The 19,514-nt window shown below is 43.8% G+C and overlaps 1 protein-coding gene across 3 annotated transcripts in view; it reads right to left on the bottom strand.

Annotated features, from left to right (window-relative positions):
* Positions 1-10,933: 10,933 nt before the first annotated feature.
* Positions 10,934-19,514, bottom strand: part of SDHAF4 (succinate dehydrogenase complex assembly factor 4) — a 48,520-nt gene continuing 39,939 nt past the window's right edge. The window contains exons 3-5 of one of the 3 annotated variants that reach the window (XR_011568364.1): positions 15,693-15,823; positions 13,895-14,129; positions 10,934-13,321 (exon numbers count right to left, since the gene is read on the bottom strand). Coding sequence is in view for 2 of the 3 variants with exons in the window: in XM_019967022.2 (XP_019822581.2) it covers positions 15,714-15,823 (110 nt within the window). In the remaining variant the exon portion in view is untranslated. Of the gene's footprint in view, positions 14,130-15,692; positions 15,824-19,514 lie in introns of all 3 variants that reach the window. The other 2 variants (XM_019967022.2, XM_070795681.1) reach the window with 2 other exon arrangements.

Genomic DNA, 19,514 nt, shown 5'->3' with positions numbered 1-19,514 from the left:
AATAACAAAGATGACATGTCTGGTCTCTTTCCACAGTTCAGTTCAGTTCAGTCGCTCAGTCATGTCCAACTCTTTGTGACCCCATGAATTGCAGCACACCAGGGCTCCCTGTGCATCACCAACTCCTGGAGTTCACACAGACTCACGTCTATCGAGTCAGTGATGCCATCCAGCCATCTCATCCTCTGTCATCCCCTTCTCCTCCTGCCCCCAATCCCTCCCAGCATCAGAGTCTTTTCCAATGAGTCAACTCTTCACATGAGGTGGCCAAACTACTGGAGTTTCAGCTTTAGCATCATTCCTTCCAAAGAAATCCCAGGGCTGATCTTCTTCAGAATGGACTGGTTGGATCTCCTTGCAGTCCAAGGGACTCTCAAGAGTCTTCTCCAACACCACAGTTCTAAAGCATCAATTCTTCGGCGCTCAGCTTTCTTCACAGTCCAACTCTCACATCCATACATGACCACATGAAAAACCATAGCCTTGACTAGATGGACCTTTGTTGAGGGCACTGCTTAATGCCCAGCGGCAAAGGATGTGTCAGAGGTCATTAATGCCTTCTAATGAGCAACACCTTTAACTTAAAACAAGTGAGGATCTGGAGGGCTTTTGGGAGGTGACGGATGTGAGGAGTGTCAGAGAGCATAGTTGGAAAAGTGTGGAGAAAAGAAAGTTTTCGCAGAGGACTTAAACCATGATATGGAGGTCTTGAAATAGTTCTGGGTATGTCCGGCAAGATTTATCTGCAACTCTAATTTTGAAGAAAAATGGGAACTGTCTTGTATCTCACTGACTGAAATAGCTATGACATTTCATGCCTAAGCATCTTTTTAGTGACTCAACCTGAGAGGGGTGACAAGGCCTGCTCGCCGGCCTGCGGTGGGGCGGTGGGTGGGTGGAGGGCCTGGCAGGCCGTCCGGGGCACCTCAGCCCTGCACTGGCCCTCAGCTGAGCCGAGCTGCTTGCAGCCAGAGGTGGAGCTTTGCTTCAGCACAGCATCTGAGAACGTCAGCAGGATTCTTTCTGAAACCATCCTTGCCTCTCACAGTTCAGGTACTCTAAATTTTGGAGACCATCTGAATATGGTAAAGAGTTTTGTAATTTGGCTGGAGCTAACTCCCATTTCTAGTCATTCTTTTTAGGTTTCCTCAATAAAGGTTAAATGCAAATAACACTGGTAGTTTAAGTGAATGTGACTGTTCTAAAAAGTGGGGTAAGTTTAATGGTTTTTAACAGTGGGCCTATGTAAGGGCCTGAGGCCTTACACAGCCTGAGGGTCACGGCCTGTTTGCTGAGAACGAGGGCAGTGCTGAGGCGCAGTCTGCACCCTTAGAGCAACTGCATTCAGGCCGGGACGGGCCTCAGACACGCTGAGACCAAGCCTGTCTCTGGGCCAAACCCTCCTAGCCCTCCCTCTCTCCTTAGGCTGCACACAGGCCCCGCCTGCCCCTCTTCGCCTTCCTTAACCGCTGCCCACTTGTTCTCATCCCACGCCATGCAACTCAAGCGGAACTTTTTGCTAACCTGTCTCATATTGACGTTAGAAACCTGAGAAAATTCCAAGCCTTTTAGTATTTTTGGATGTTTTCAGGAAAAAAGTGCATTACTCTTTAATAAATACATTCGTAAAAGAATTTGGCGGGTATCTTTATAGCAATTTAAAGTTGATTTAGGATTAACTATTGTATCTCGCCTGAGGGAGGCAACTGGCCCAATTCTAGAAAACCATCCCGGGCTAGGAAACCTATTACAGGGAACACTGTGAGAAGGAACAGTCTTATCTTCCGGGCAGCCAGTGAGACCAGGCTGTAGGCTGCTGCGGGAAGCTCAGTGCAGCAGACCAACATGGCACGCAAAAATGTCACAATAAAGAGAGGTAGAGCTCACTCACAGGATCCGTCCAGGGGAGCAGGCTCACTGTGAGGTAACCAGAGCGGTACCACAGGCTGACAGAACGCAGCAGGAAGGAGCCCCAGAGCAGGAATTAAGCTTAGCTGTTGGTCCCTGGGGAAGCATCCCAGGGAAGAAGGCCTGCAGGTAGCAGGGCTTCGTTTCTTCTGAGACGCAGCAACAGCGTAGCAGAGTAGGTCTGAGAGCAATTCTCTTGTACAACTAATGAAAACAAGGATCCAGTTACCCAAAATGCAATGTCTTAAAACCAGCCGAGTCCTTGGTGTCGAGGTTCGAGGCCGATGCCCTAGTAACACCAGCTTGAACACTGTGACCAGCTTCCTGTTGCTGCTGAAACAGCAAACATAATCTACAGCTTCCCTGGGTCCAGAGTCTGGGTTCTGGGGCATTGGGTCTTCTGCTCGGGTCTCACCATGCTAAAATCCAGGCGTCAGCTGGAGCTGGGATTCCATCTGAGGCTCAGAACCTGCTTCCAACTTCATTCAGGTGGTCTGTGGGATTCAGAGTCTTGTGGTTGTAGGACTGAGGACGACGTTCACCTCTTGAAAGCTGCCTTCGGGGCCCAGCCAACTGCACTCTCACAACAGAGGGTCTTACTTCAAAGTCAGCAGGAGACTCCTCCCCTGGCTGGCTGCAGTGGATTCTTACAAAGGTAACTTGACCACCAGAAGGACTATTCCATCATCATTGCCATATAACGTAGCCTAATCAACGGAACGGCTTTCTCATCCTACTTATGGACATCCTACTGATGGGAGAGGGAGTCTTGGGGCCACTGAAGTTCTGCCCGGTACGAATAATGAAGGGGTCAACACTGAGCCAACACCTGCTGAGTGTTTACTAAATGACCAGCACCATGCTGCAAATGGGGGTACAAAGCTGACAAAATAAACCCGGGTACGAGACAGGGAGTCCACAGACTAATGGAAGACAAAGAATTAAAATTGACTCTAAAACAATTTAGTATGTCTGCAGTAGTTGACTGTGGAAATAACACGGGAAAGTTAGTCTAGGACGTGAGGCATAGCTCACTAGGTGCTCTCTGGGCAGACAGTGAGGAAGACAGCACTTCGGGCGGAAGGTTGTTGATCCGCTTTCTTGTGGAGGTGCTGAAAAGCCTGTGTGTGGGGCTTGACTGGGAAGGAAGGGCCGCAACAGATGTCAACGGCCAGACCAGGAAGGACCCAGAACTTAAGACTTCATCACGGGCAGGAACCACCAAGGAACGTGGGAAGGGATCCAGTAATTAAGGTCACAGAGGCCAAGTTATACAGAGAGAGAAAAAAAAAAAAAATCTGACCCCACAAAAATAATAAAAACTTCAACACAAAGACTACAAGGGAAAAGCAAAAGTTTCGTACAAATTGATAACAAAAGACCAATAACCAATAGGGAATGAGCAAAAGACAAGAAAAAGCAATTAACAGAAGACTACAAAAGCTGATTAGAGAAGAGTGTTTAACATCACTTGTGACTAAAAAAGTGAAGATTAAAACAGTGAAACATCATTTTCACTATGAAATTGTTAGGATAACATATAAAAAGCATGTATACATACTTAGATTATTGAAGAACATCAAAGGTTAAGTGAGTACAGAGGTTTTATGGATGATTTTTGTTTTCTTCTTTATACTGTGTTTTCTAAATTTCTACAACGAACCTGTGTAAATTATTTAAAAAAATTTTTTAATTGCAGTGCAACTGCTTTACAATGTTGTGTTGGCTTCTGCTGCACAACAATGTGAATCAGCTCTATGTTGACACATATCCCCTCCTGCTGGAGCCTCCCTCCCGCCACCCCAATACCACCCCGGAAATGGCAACTCACTCCAGTGTTCTTCCCTGGAGAATCCCTGGGACAGAGGAGCCTGGTGGGCTGCCATCTATGGGGTCGCACAGAGAGACACAACTGACGCAACTTTGCAGCAGCAGCAGTGTATATATGTCAAACGTTACTCTAATTCATTCCACCCTCTCCTTATCCTGCTGTGTCCACAAGTCCCTTCTCTCTGTACCTCTGTTCCTGCCTTGCAAATAGGTACATCAGTACCATTTTCCAAGATTCCATATATATGTGTTAATATGTATCAGATCAGATCAGATCAGTCGCTCAGTCGTGTCCAACTCTTTGCAACCCCATGAATCGCAGCACGCCAGGCCTCCCTGTCCATCACCAACTCCCGGAGTTCACTCAGACTCACGTCCATTGAGTCAGTGATGCCATCCAGCCATCTCATCCTCTGTCGTCCCCTTCTCCTCTTGCCTCCAATCCCTCTCAGCATCAGAGTCTTTTCCAATGAGTCAACTCTTCGCATCAGGTGGCCAAAGTACTGGAGTTTCAGCTTAAGCATCATTCCTTCCAAAGAAATCCCAGGGGTGATCTCCTTCAGAATGGACTGGTTGGATCTCCTTGCAGTCCAAGGGACTCTCAAGAGTCTTCTCCAACACCACACTTCAAAAGCATCAATTCTTCAGCGCTCAGCCTTCTTCACAGTCCAACTCTCACATCCATACATGACCACAGGAAAAACCATAGCCTTGACTAGACGAACCTTTGTTGGCAAAGTAATGTCTCTGCTTTTGAATATGCTATCTAGGTTGGTCATAACTTTCCTTCCAAGGAGTAAGCGTCTTTTAATTTCATGGCTGCAGTCACCATCTGTAGTGATTTTGGAGCCCATTTAATATGTATAAATTCTTAAAATAGTACCTAATAGTTTCATTTAAGAAATGAATGAAACTACTTTCAGTTCTTCTGCTTGATTCTCTGGGTATCTACTGCCAGATTTCTAAATAATATGCATACACTGTCATCCTTGGATTCATCAGTTTCATCAAATATCTCTTGACTTCCTATAATACGGTCAACATATCATCCTCTGCCCACTTCTTCCCCCTCCTCTCCATACAGTTAAGGATTTATTAGGATTGTGTGATAATCACATACCTTCTGAGCCAAATAGTGTACTGAAGCTACATATCCTTTCTTGTACAAAAAGTTTTGTTGTTCCTGGAGTTAATAATTTAATAACTATCTCATTTTTTAATTGAATAGTTTTCTTGGTACCTGTTAATGTTTCCTAAATTCTCTAATATTTGTCAAATGTTTTAAACAAGTTTTCTAATGTTCAAGCCAACAAAGGTCTGTCTATTCAAAGCTATGGTTTTTCCAGTAGTCACATATGGATGTGAGTTCAGTTCAGTCACTCAGTCATGTCCAACTCTTTGAGACCCCATGAACTGCAGCACACCAGGCCTCCCTGTCCATCACCAACTCCTGGAGTTTACTCAAACTCATGTCCATCGAGTTGGTGATGCCATCCAGCCATCTCATCCTCTGTCGTCCCCTTCTCCTCCTGCCCTCAATCCCTCCCAGCATCAAAGTCTTTTCCAATGAGTCAACTCTTCGCATGAGGTGGCCAAAGTATTGGAGTTTCAGCTTTAGCATCATTCCTTCCAATGAACACCCAGGACTGATCTCCTTTAGAATGGACTGGTTGGATCTCCTTGCAGTCCGAGGGAATCTCAAGAGTCTTCTCCAACACCACAGTTCAAAAGCATCAATTCTTCGGTGCTCAGCTTTCTTCACAGTCCAACTCTCACATCCATACATGACTACTGGAAAAACTATAGCCTCGACTAGACGGACCTTTGTTGGCAAGGTAATGTCTCTGCTTTTTAATATGCTATGGACGTGAGAGTTGGACTATAAAGAAAGCTGAGTTCTGAAGAATCAATGCTTTTGAACTGTGGTGTTGGAGAAGACTCTTGAGAGTCCCTTGGACTGCAAGGAGATCCAACCAGTCCATTCTGAAGGAGATCAGTCCTGACTATTCATTGGAAGGACTGATGCTGAAGTTGAAACTCCATTACTTTGGCCACCTGATGTGAAGAACTGACTCATCTGAAAAGGCCCTGATGCTGGGAAAGATTGAAGGCAGGAGTAGAAGGAGACGACAGAGGATGAGATGGCTGGATGGCATCACCGACTCAGTGGACATGAGTTTGAGTGAACTCCGGGAGTTGGTGATGGACAGGGAGGCCTGGCGTGCTGCGATTCATGGGGTCGCAAAGAGTCGGACACGACTGAGCTGAACTGACTGAATGCTCAAGCGTGTTAAATGACGGACTACCACTTTCACCTGCCTGTCCTGGGTCCCCTTCCACATGCTTCCCACTTCACTTTCGTCTGGAGCAAGTCCTAGAACTTCCCTGTGTTGACGCTCTTGCTTCCTGGATCCACGTTTTGCTGTTGTTTTGTTTGTTTCAGTTATGCCCTTTTTCTGCTAAGGCACAGGTATCAGTAGTTTTCTAAGATGAAGTACATGGGACTGAAGTTTTCTTTTTCCCTAGGATTTACTGTGTGAAAATGTTTATATTCTATTCCCCTACGTGATTTTGTATGTTCTATGCTTACACTCAATAGGCAGGCTATATTGGCTGCATTTAATTCTAAATTTAAAAAAAATTTACCCTCAAAATTTGTATCAGATTGCTTTATTATTTTCCTGTGTTCTGTTGGAAAGCTCGATACCTTTTTGTTTTCTATGTGACATTTAAAAATGTCTCTTTTTTGGAAGCTTTTTGATGTTCTCTTTATTCTTGATTGTCTGTAATGTCATGGAATCACTGCTGGTGGGCTTCTTTAGTCTGGCAATGGATCCTCTGATTCTGCTAAATAGTCTTGTATTGATTCTTTAATAATTTCTACTCTGTTTCTCTCTTCCTCTTCTCTGTTTCTTTCTGTCTTTCTGGAAATCCTGTTGGTCAGCTGCGGAAGGACTGCCATGTGGGTGGTCAAGTATCTGGAGAGAGCTGCAGACTACATACAGAAAAGGGGCGAGAAGTCTAGGAACAAAGCTGACAACGACGGTCTCCGTGTAGATAAATACCAGACATGCAAGGTTCATCATGGAAAACAGATCTCTCCAGCTATTCTAAACAGAAGGGTATTCAAGTGCCGACTGCATTTCTGGAAGCGCTGGTTGGCAGTGACTAGACTAAGCTTCTAGGAATAACTCAAGGAAAAGGTCTCTAGAGTGGCTTCTGGCAGGGGCGACACTCGCCCCATCGCAGCAAGGGAAGTGGAACTCACTTCTCTATCCAAACTGGTCAGGACAAGAGGACACTACCACAGCCGCTGACCAGTCCTCAGGAGTCACAGGTGTCACCACGGCATGCCTCTGGGCCCTGCAGGGCTGGTGACTGGATGCTGACCTGCGCCATGGGCAGAGCCAGTCTCCGCCTGTGCCGGGGGCCACAACAGTCAAGCAGGACCGCAGCCCCCGCACACCCCCGTTCAAATCCCATTAAGAGCACCTAAATGGCAGAACTTAACCTGCACTCAGAACCCTCAGTAAAAACGCAGTTTGGGGAATTCTAACCCCTACGGAGTTTTCTAGTAGTCATGTACAGACGTGACAGTTGGACCATAAAGAAGGCTGAGCACCGAAGAATTGATGCTTTCAAACTCTGGTGTTGGAGAAGACGTGCGAATCCCTTGGACAGTAAGGAGATTAAACCAGTCCATCCTAAAGGCAATCAACCCTGAATATTCTTTGGAAGGACTGATACCAAAGCTGAAGCTCCAATATTTTGGCCACCTGACACAAAGAGCTCACTCACTGGAAAAGACCCTGATGCTGGGAAAGGCTGAGGGAAGGAGAAGGAGGTGACAGAGGATGAGATGGTTGGATGGCATAATCGACTCAATGTATACAAGTTTGAGCAAACCCCAGGATAGTGAAGGACAAGGAAGCCTGGCGTCCATGGGGTAGCAGAGTCAGACAGAACTGACCAACTGAACAACAACTCCTACAGAACAGAAAAACTCCCCAGAACACTGGCCTGGAGGACCAGGGCCAAGTCACCAGAAGCAGCATAGCACATGCGTGCGTGAAGGCAGGGCACTGCGACGAGGAGCTGCTGGCGGAGTCACAGGCTGTCAGGGCTAACGGGCTGGGGAAGCATTAGGGTCTGACAGGTTTTCGTAGTAGAGAAGGGCATTTCACAATTTGTTTATGCCTAGCCTCATTCTACAAAGGACAAGAGGACGACAAGACACGATGGTAGAGGAAGGTAGGGGGCGTTCTAGTCAGCATGAGCTTATCAACATAAACCGTGAAATAACAAGATCTGGAGGTTTTGCCCTGCTGGGGCATTCGGAATGTAGATATGGACAATGGCAGGGCCATGACGCATATAATCCAGGGCTCAGACTTGATATGGGGCCACCCACTCAAAAGTTCTGAGACTTCTGACCAGCAGAATGCAAATTAGAAAATGGCAAAAATAAAATCTTATGTAAGCTTTTTTAAAAATAAAAGGATTTACCTGAGTCATTGACTTAGGAATGAAACAAAATATAAACCTCTTCTGGTAAACCACAGAAGCCAAATGTTATATAACTCTGAAGTTGTAGATGCCAGTTTGAACACAGAGACCCCCTGTGCTAGGGAACACACAGTGGTTTAAGACAGTGGTTACAGGCCACAGTCTTTAACATGTCAGTTTATAAATTCAGGTTTTTCCAAAGGGCTACTTAGAGGCAAGCCTGCAGAGACGCTTTCCTAGTTTTCCCCTGTGCGTATTTTCAGCCTCCAACATTCCCTTGTAATTGGCTTCTAAAATGCTCCTTTGATGTCCATGTCCTTCCCACACCTGCACCAGCAGCAAACTGCTTCTCAGTGTGTCCTTGACTCCTTCCACCAGCAACTGCTAACAGGACTGTGGACTCAAGCCTTCAGACAAGATTTCACTTCCTACAACTAGGTTAGGAACACAGGGCCTAAATATACCTAAGTGGTATTTTAAAAGAATACAGGCTGCTAAATTTTAACCCATTTTCATGTAACTAATTTTCATATTTATTATAACTAAGGCTGTGTAAAAGGCATACAAATAAATCATAGGCTCCAATGTCCAATCTTTACGGAAGGACTCTTCAAATTAGCAGGAACAGACATTTAACACCTTTTAGGGATTATTTAAACTTTATTTTTACACTGCTCTTATGGAAACGTTCTTCAAATGAGCAGGAATAGCCATGTAACATGTTTGTGTGTGTGCTAAGTCGCTTCAGGCGTGTCCTTTGCGACCCTATGGGCTGTAGGCTCCTCTGTCGGTGGGATTCTCCAGGCAAGAATACTGGAGTAGGTTGCCATTTCCTCCTCCAGGGGATCTTCCCCACCCAGGGATTGAACCCACATCTCTTAGGTCTCCTGCACTAGGAAGCAGGTTCTTTACTGCTAGCGCCATGTGGGAAGCCATGTTTGAGGGATTACTAAACCTTCTACATGCCTATGTATTTCATATATGTTACACTAACACGTAGTATGCCCCAGTGAAACTGCTTTTCAGATAGCTTTCTCTGATGCCAGTGGTGGACAGGTAGTGTCTGTGTCGGTCAAAATCCTCTGGAGCACGATCTCTGCAGATGGCTCCCCAGACTGCATCCCTGCCTTATTCACCCTGAACAGTACAGGGCGCGCCCCGCGCCCCGACCACCCCCCCCCCCCCACGCCCCCGCCCAGGGTGCAGACCTCCACCTTCAGGACCCTCCCACAGCAGAGAGGAGAGGAGGAGAAAGAACGGCCCTGGACTTCATTTTGCCGGCGTGGTGAGCCGCAGCCTCAGCGGTCCTGGGGCCGGTGGTGGTGATGGGCGGCCGCATTTCAGGCCGCAGCTCCCTGCACGTCAGCGCTCTCTGGACCTCTGAGATTTGGTCTTGGAGGCTCCACCTGTTCTGCTCGCCTTTCTAAGGAGCCTGTATTTGGCACTTGCCCTGTGACTTAAGTCTGGTTTCCCTGGTGAGTGGCTTGGACAGTAAAGAATCTGCCTGCAATGCAGGAGACCCGGGTTTGATCCCTGGGTCGGGAAGGACCCCTGGAGATGGGAATGGCCACCCACTCCAGTATCCTTGCCTGGAGAATTCCATGGACAGAGCAACCAGGCGGGCTACAGTCCATGGGGTGGCAAAGAATCAGACATGACTAAGCAACTAACACACTTTTAATGTACGTCAGCTCAGCAGTTCTTGGAAGTGTGTGGTCCAAGGACCCTGGGGGACCCTGAGACCCTTTCAGGGGGTCTGTGAGACACTCTCTTTTCTGTTTACATGTCTGTATAAAGACATATTTTCTTCCTTACACCACAATTAAAATATTATCCCAATAGATGATACGAGATGATACGGCTGCCTTTTATTAGACATTAAAGAGAACAATAAACATAGAACACAATATCACTTAATTTTTTTTTGTTTCAGGAAGTTATTTTACCTTAGTTGCTTTTCAAAAAGATGTTATGTTTACTTGTGATGGGCTTATTATTAGGTTATTTTAAAATGAATTAAATATTTTAAATACTGCTCATCTTTCATTCCTAATATAGCACATATTGACAGATATAACACACATAAACAACAGTTCATTGGTGTCCTACACCATGTACGGACTGTAAAAGATTTTAGAGTATAAAAGGGCCTTAAGACTGAAAAGGTTAATAACCACTGACATAGAGTAGATTCTATCATCTTTATCTAAAACCCCTCACCAGTAGAGACCCAGGGATTGAACCCAGGTCTCCCGCATTGCAAGTGGATTCTTTACCAGCTGAGCCACAAGGGAAGCCTGAGAATACTGGAGTGTGTAGCCTATTCCTTCTCCAGCTGATCTTCCCCACCCAGGAATTGAACCAGGGTCTCCTGCATCGCAGGCTGATTCTTTACCAACTGAGTTACGAGGGAAGCCCCAAGAGTAGAGAAGGTTGCATTTTTCTTTCCCCAGATTCGGGTGATGACAGAGAGAGGTTAGCTTAGAGAGAATCTATGGTATTGCTCTTCCAGCAGAGAGAAGGAGCAGGATGGGGAGAGGCACAAACAGCGTCTGTGAGAACCAAACCCCAGAGGCAGATGGAGTGTCAGAAAGAGATCTTACAACTGAAGCATCCGAGGAGGGACATGCAGAACAAAGTACCCAGAGGACCAGAACTGATATCAAACACAAATCACAAATACTTAATATTCACAGGTCATCCAATAATTCTTATAATTCACTGAGCAGCCAGTCCTGGCAGCTTTGGGTCCAGTGACTCTAAGGGGCATGCCCACCAAGAAAGCTCTTCTTGGGCCAGGGATGGCTTGAGGACACTATACATGTCTTTTTGTTGTTGTTCAGTCGCTCAGTAGTGTCCGACTCTTTGCAAACCCATGGACTGCAGCACTCCTGGGTTCTCTGTCCATCACCAACTCTTGAGTTTACTCAAACTCATGTCCATTGAGTCAGGTGATGCCATCCAACCATCTCATCCTCTGTCATTGCCTTCTTCTCCCTCCTTCAATCTTTCCCAGCATCAGGGTCTTTTCCAATGAGTCAGTTCTTTGCATCAGTAGCCAAAGTACTGGAGCTTCAGCATCAGTCCTTCCAATGAATATTCAGGGTGGATTTCCTTTAGGATTGACTGGTTTGATCTCCCTCCTGTCCAAGGGACTCTCAAGAGTCTTCTTCAGCCACAGTTCAAAAGCATATATTCTTCACCACTCAAATTCTTTATGGTCCAACTCTCACATCCGTACAAGATTACTAGGAAAACCACAGGTTTGACTATACAGACCTTTGTTGGCAAAGTGACGTCCCTGCTTTTTAATACACTGTCTAGGCTTGCCACAGCTTTTCTTCCAAAGAGTAAGCATCTTTTAATTTTGTGGCTGCAGTCACTGTCCTTAGTAATTTTGCAGCCCAAGAAAATAAAATCTGCTACTGTTTCCACTTTTTCCTCATCTATTTGCCATGAAGTGATGGAACTGGGTGCTATGATCTTAGTTTTTTGAATGCTGATTTTAAGCGAGCCTTTTCACTCTCCTCTTTCACTCTCATCAAGAGGCACTTTAGTTCCTCTTCACTTTCTGTCACTAGAGTGATATCATCTGCATATCTGAGGTTGTTGATATTTCTCCCAGAAATTTTGATTCCAGCTTGTGATTCATCTAGCCTGGCATTTCGCATGATGTACTCTGCATATAAGTTGAATAAACAGGGTGACAATACACAGCCTTGACTTACTCCTTTCCCAATTTGGAACCAGTCCATTGTTCCATGTCTGGTTCTGTTGCTTCTTGACCTGCATACAAGTTTCTCAGGAGACAGGTAAGGTGGTCTGGTATTCCTATCTGGTATTCCTATTTTCCAGTTTGTTGTGATCCACACAGTCAAAGGCTTTAGTGTAGTCAATGAAGCAGATGGTTTTTGGAATTCCCTTGCTTCTTCTATGATCCATCAGATACTGGCAATTTGATATCTGGCTTCTCTGCCTTTTCTAACTCCAGCTTGTATATCTGAAGTTCTCAGTTCAGATACTGTTGAACCTTAGCTTGAAGGATTTTGAGCATTATCTTGCTAGCATGTCAAATACACACAACTGTACAGTTTGTACAATAAGTGCAATTGCAGTAGTTTGAACATTCTTTGGCATTGCCTTTTTTTGGGACTGGAATTAAAACTGAACTTTTCCAGTCCTGAATACTGCTGAGTTTTCCAAATTTGCTGGCATATTGACAGCAGCACTTTCACAGCATCATCTTTTAGGATTTTAAATAGCTCAGCTGGAATTCTATTACCTCACTAGCTTTATTTGTAGTAATGCTTCCTGAAGTCCACTTGACTTCACACTCCAGGGATGTCTGGCTCTAGGTGAGTGATCACACCATCATGGTTATCGGGGTCATTAAGACCATTTTTGTACAGTTCTTCTGTGTATTCTTGCCACCTCTTCTTAATATCTTCCACTTCTGTTAGGTCCACACCATTTTTGGCCTTTATCGAGCCCATCTTTGCATGAAATGTTCCCTTGGTATCTCTCATTTCCTTGAAGACTATATATAGTCTTTCCTATTCTATTACTTCCTTCATCTGTACATTGTTCACTTAAGGCTTTCTTACCTCTCCTTGCTATTTTCTAGAACTCTGCATTCAGTTGGGTGTATCTTTCCCTTTCTTCTTTGCCTTCCACTTCTTTTCTCAGCTATGTTATAAGGCCTCCTCAGACAAGCACTTCGCCTTCTTGCATTTTTTTTCTCGGGGATGATTTTAGTCTCCTCCTCCTGTACAATGTTACGAAACTTTGTCCTTCTTTAGACATTGTCTACCAGATCTAATCCCTTGAATTTATTCATCACCTCCACGTGTAATAAGGGATTTAGGTCATATGTGAATGCTCTGGTGGTTTTCCCTACTTTCTTCAATTTAGGTCTGAATTTGGCAATAAGGGCCTCATGATCTGAGCCATAGTCAGCTCCAGGTCTTGTTTTTGCTGACTGTATAGAGCTTCTCCATCTTCAGCTGCAAAGAATATAATGGATTTGATTTTGGTACTGACCATCTGGTGATGTCCATGTGTAGAGTCATCTTTTGTACTGTTGGAAGAGGTAATAGTAGGTTTAATAGTTTAATAGCTGATAATATTGTATTTTGGCTTATGGTGGGTTATAACATCTGACATCAAAGTTAAGAAAAAAATGCTGGACATGATTAAATTCCACCAAAACACCTACTAGATACAAGACTCAAACTACGGAGCTTTGTACACCAATGCTCAACCTACAGTTTCCCAGAAATCTCCAATGTAAAATTAGTGTTCAAATTATAATTATACTAGAAAAAGCCACAAACTTTAATGACATTTTCTGAAAACCTGTCTGGAAGTTGTTCTTTTATAATTATCCATGTTTAGTTTGAGTTCTCTGAGAAACAGATGCTAAGATGGGATTAAACATGAGAGAGATTTACTGGGGCGACATTTGTGAGCTATAAATGGAAGGAGAAGGCTGAGTCTGACACCTGTGAAGGGGGGAGAGAGGGAAAGAAGGGTTGGGAGGGAAGAGTCTCACTCAGCAGCACAGCCATAAGAAAAATCTGCAAGGCTCGTGGGAGTCTTTGGGGGTCAGGCTGAAACACTCATTCACCGCAGCCCCACCACACTCACTCACTGGTAGGGGACGTGTGGCTTCATCAAGAACACAGTGGTGGGTCCAGGGGGCAGCAGCTGGGGTCCTCCGTCAACTTTGCTTCCCGCAGATCTGAGTAACACTCTTCCATTGCCACCACATCATCTTCTGTGAGTCTTCAGGTTCTTTCATGAATGTTTGATGGACATAGACTATAAATGTTTTTATGTCACCAGATTTTACCTCTAATATATGATAACTATCCTGGAACATGCTACTGTTAATGGAGGTTAAGGAGTCTATTATTTTAATACACTTCATTGCAACATATTTTACATTTGTTTTTGAAGTATATAATTGTCTTTTGTGTATCACATATGATGATTAGTGTGGAACTATATGGTACAAAATAATATTAATGAACTAATTGAAAATGTTATTTCTGGAATGTTAAAAGTAACAAAAATTCACTGGAGGTTGACTATATTATAGAATATTTTTAAAGAAATGTGGTTACTACTTCGCAGCAGACACAGTAACTGTAATTAGAAGAACAAATGCTGACTGAGAGAGATAACTGATATAAAGACTGAATAACTAACCCCAGTTACCATACTGGTTGGTTTGAAGTAGGATACCCTTTTTAAAAAGTGTATTTCCCCCCCCCCAAAAAAAAAAGTTTATTCCCTTAAATAAGCCTTCCTATAATCTCAGATGATACTGCACTTATAACTCATATCACATAATCACCAGCCTACTGCATTCTACATGCTCTGCAAACTTTCCTTCCCAACTTATTTAAATGTAGACTGGGGGCTGAAGGTCCAGTCCAGGTGGCTGAGTGAGGCCAGAGGAGAGCAGAGGACACCTTACAGGGGCTCAGCGGTTCCCATTCTTCCTTCAGCCCAGCTGTGTAAACTAGACTTGACTTTTCCCGACCCAGTTATCCAAAGGCCACAGGGCAGGAGCTTTTGAATGCTCACAACTGATTAAGCTGGCCCATTTCATCCCCGGCTTTTCTCATATTAGCCTGAACTTTATGTTTAACATAAACTACATTTCAGCTCAGTTCATCCATGCAAATAATCACTAATATCTAACTAACAGTTTTTTATATGTTATATTCATTAAAAACAATTTCAACTCAAGTATTTCAAATGTCAGTTTTTAAATCTTTCCCCCCAGGCAGCCTAGAGACCTGGGAAAATATTTATGATGTAAGCATCACTAACTCACTGAGAGGTATGTGCTGTGCACTGCTCCAAGTGGTTCACACATACTCACTCATTTAAGCTCAATTGTCCTACGAGGTAGAACTAATATTATCTCCAATTGACACATAAGGATTCCAAAGCACAGAGAAGTTAAATAACTTACCCAAAGTTACATAAGCTAGTAAGCAGTAGAGCTGGGATTTGAGCCCAAGTAATTGGCTCCAGAGTTAAAGATTTTCTATTGTTACTGTGGCCTTACCAAACTGTAATGCACTACTTAACTCACATTGAAAAAGTCACAATTATTTAGAACACGGCAACAAAATTTTTTTTAAGTTTTATTTACACTTGTATCTTATAAACAACTGATTAACTTAAATTGAAACATGGTGAAATGAAAGTTTGCAGCTCTAATCATCCCTTAAATACCCCAAAACATTTAAATTAAAATTAATGTGCTAATATAAAAATATTTCCTCTTTCCTAATTTATAGCAGCATATTTTCTTTCAAAGCTATTACATATATTTTAAAACACATTATAGAAATTAGGAGACTTAAATGATGTACAGAAAGACAATAATCAAACAAAAGTTAATTCAGATGTACACTATCAGAAAAAGATACTGTAGTTAAACAACATGTGGCTTAAAAATCAATACAGCGTCCTTTTCGTTCCCAATCTCCATATCGGGTAGGTTCTGGGCCTCTGGGTCCACCTTTCTCTTTTGTAACAGGATTAATATCATCAGGAAATTCTGAAGAAATAATAAATTTTAAAAAAGGCAGTTAATGGAGGTGGGAAAAGCATTATCGTCAATTCTGCAGATGAGGGTGCTGAGCTGACAGTTAACGAGGCTGGATGCTACTGATGAAGCTACTACTATGCAGTCCTTAAACACGCTCTAGACGTGCTTCTTCCCAGCCTGAGAGATCACTTTAGGATACAATCTTCATATTCAATCAACTTTATTACTTGCATTAATGACTTAGACTTCTCAGACCCCTTTCAGGCTCTCATCTGGGGACTGGCTGGATTAGAACAGGAGGAAAGGGGCAGAGAGAATACAGACTTCAAATCCACAGGGTTTGAAAGGCTACGAAACAAGATTACTTTGAACATTACTTTCACTCAATGCCTTATTTTTTTTTTTTTTTTATTGCCATACCTCATTTTACTGTGCTTTGCTTTAGTGAGCTTTATAGATACATGTTTTTTTTTTTTTTTTTTTCCTTGTTAATTTTCTGTTTAGTTGATCTATCCATAAGTGTGAGTGGGGTATTAAAGTCTCCCACTATTATTGTGTTATTGTTAATTTCTCCTTTCATACTTGTTAGGATTTGTCTTACATACTGCGGTGCTCCCATGTTGGGTGGATATATATTTATAATTGTTATATCTTCTTCTTGGATTGATCCTTTGATCATTATGTAGTGACCTTCTTTGTCTCTTTTCACAGCCTTTGTTTTAAAGTCTGATTTATCTGATACGAGTATTGTGACTCCTGCTTTCTTTTGGTCCCAATTTGCATGGAAAATCTTTTTCCAGCCCTTCACTTTCAGTCTGTATGTGTCCCCTGTTTTGAGGTGGGTCTCTTGTAGACAACATATGTAGGGGTCTTGTTTTTGTATCCATTCAGCCAGTCTTTGTCTTTTGGTTGGGGCATTCAACCCATTTACGTTTAAGGTAATTACTAATAAGTATGATCCCGTTGCCATTTACTTTATTGTTTTGGGTTCGAGTTTATACACCATTTTTGTGTTTCCTGTCTAGAGAATATCCTTTAGTATTTGTTGGAGAGCTGGTTTGGTGGTGCAGAATTCTCTCAGCTTTTGCTTGTCTGAAAAGCTTTTGATTTCTCCTTCATACTTGAATGAGATCCTTGCTGGGTACAATAATCTGGGCTGTAGGTTATTTTCTTTCATCATTTTAAGTATGTCTTGCCATTCCCTCCTGGCTTGAAGAGTTTCTATTGAAAGATCAGCTGTTATCCTTATGGGAATTCCCTTGTGTGTTATTTGTTGTTTTTCCCTTGCTGCTTTTAATATTTGTTCTTTGTGTTTGATCTTTGTTAATTTGATTAATATGTGTCTTGGGGTGTTTCTCCTTGGGTTTATCCTGTTTGGGACTCTCTGGGTTTTTGGACATGGGTGATTATTTCCTTCCCCATTTTAGGGAAGTTTTCAACTATTATCTCCTCAAGTATTTTCTCATGGTCTTTCTTTATGTCTTCTTCTTCTGGAACCCCTATGATTCGAATGTTGTAGCGTTTAACATTGTCCTGGAGGTCTCTGAGATTGTCCTCATTTCTTTTAATTCTTTTTTCTTTTATCCTCTCTGATTCATTTATTTCTACCATTCTATCTTCTAATTCACTAATCCTATCTTCTGCCTCTGTTATTCTACTATTTGTTGGCTCCAGAGTGTTTTTAATTTCATTTATTGCATTATTCATTATATATTGACTCTTTTTTATTTCTTCTAGGTCCTTGTTAAACCTTTCTTGCATCTTCTCAATCCTTGTCTCCAGGCTATTTATCTGTGATTCCATTTTAATTTCAAGATTTTGGATCAATTTCACTATCATTATTTGGAATTCTTTACCAGGTAGATTCCCTATCTCTTCCTCTTTTGTTTGGTTTGGTGGGCATTTATCCTGTTCCTTTATCTGCTGGGTATTCCTCTGTCTCTTCATCTTGTTTAAATTGCTGAGTTTGGGAGTCCTTTCTGTATTCTGGCAGTTTGTGGAGTTCTCTTTATTGTGGCGTTTCCTCGCTGTGTGTGGGTATGTAGAGGTGGCTTGTCAAGGTTTCCTGGTTAGGGAAGCTTGTGTCGGTGTTCTGGTGGGTGGAGCTGTATTTCTTCTCTTTGTTCAGTCGCGCTATGGGGAGGGAGGGAGGGATGCTGCAAACAAATGACACTGGCGTGCGCTCGCAGTGCCTCAGCCACACTGGGTCTGCCCCCGCTCACGGCGCGTGTAGCCTCCCTGCCCACACTGCTCAGGCTCTAGGTTGTTCCGCCGGGAACAATCCGAGGCTGGCCCTGGGTTGCATGCACCTCCCAGGTCCAAGCCGCTCAGGTTCAGGCACTCAGGTAGTCCTCAGAGGCGCAGACTCAGTTGGGGCTGCGTTTTGTGCTCTTCCCAGGTCCGAGCAGCTCAGGTGATGAGGTGTTTGGCGAGCGCCAATGCTGCGACTTATCGCCTCCCCGCCACTTGGTTATCTGGGTGTAAAACCGGTGCACCTTCTCAGGCAGATGTTGACCGTCCAGACCCCCAATAAGTTTTAGTTAGCAAAGAAGCCAGTTTTATAGATAATGTCTCTCTGGGGCTGCGATTGCCCCCTTCCGGCTCTGGCTGCCTGTCACCGGAGGGGGAAGGTTTGCAGCCGGCTACCTCTGTTTAGTCCTTTGTTCCGTGCGCGGGCTGGCGGTGTCTTAGGTTAGGGCTGGCTTTTCGCATAGTAGATATCCCACAGTCTGGTTTGCTAGCCCAAATTATTTCGCTCAGATAGTGCTCAGAGTATTCAGGCCAGATTCTTACTCTCAGCGATGCAGCCCGCGCCGCGCCTCCCTGCCCAGCCCCCGCTTGCTAATGGCGGATGCAGGCGGATGCAGGCGTCTGCGCTGCTTCTCCGCTGGAGGAGTTACCGTAGGGCTCGCAATCTGCAAGTTTTAATTGTTTATTTATTTTTTCTCCCTGTTATGTTGTCCTCTGTGCTTCCAAAGCTCGGCACGGATTCGGCAGTGAGAAGGTTTCCTGGTGTTTGGAAACTTCTCTCTTTTTAAGACTCCCTTCCCGGGACGGAACTCCGTCCCTCCCTCTTTTGTCTCTTTCATTGTCTTTAATATTTTTTCCTACCTCCTTTCGAGGAGTTGGGTTGCTTTTCTGGGTGCCTGATGTCCTCTGCCGGCATTCAGAAGTTGTTTTGTGGAATTTACTCGACGTTTAAATGCTCTTTTGATGAATTTGTGGGGGAGAAAGTGTTTTCCCCGTCCTACTCCTCCGCCATCTTGGCGCCTTCCCCCCTTATTTTTTCTTATAAGTGAACTGGGGACAATCATACCTGCCTTGTTATCTTGAGAAATAAAAAAAGAAATGCATGTAAAGGGTCTGGCACAGTGCCAGGTACATAAGAATGCTCAATTAATTCTAGCTATGAGTGTTAATTTTCCTCATCACACGGTTTTGGCTTCAGCAACTGGTTACCTGAAACTGCCATTTATGTGCATGTGCTTAGTCACTCAGTCATCTCTGACTCTGTGATCCCATGGACCACAGCCTAACAGGCTCCTCTGTCCATTGGATTCTCCAGGCAAGAATACTGGAGTGGGTTGCCATGCCCTCCTTCAGGGGATCTTCCCCGACCAGGGATGAAACCCAGGTCTCCTGCATGTGCCTAACAGCTGCTATTACTGTTAACACTGGGTGTTCATAATAGGAATGTTCA

This window comes from Bos indicus, chromosome 9 (genome assembly GCF_029378745.1).
Source record: "Bos indicus isolate NIAB-ARS_2022 breed Sahiwal x Tharparkar chromosome 9, NIAB-ARS_B.indTharparkar_mat_pri_1.0, whole genome shotgun sequence".
Lineage (NCBI taxonomy): Eukaryota > Metazoa > Chordata > Mammalia > Artiodactyla > Bovidae > Bos > Bos indicus.
Note: the sequence above shows the minus strand (reverse complement) of the source record. Positions and strands in the feature narration are given on the sequence as shown.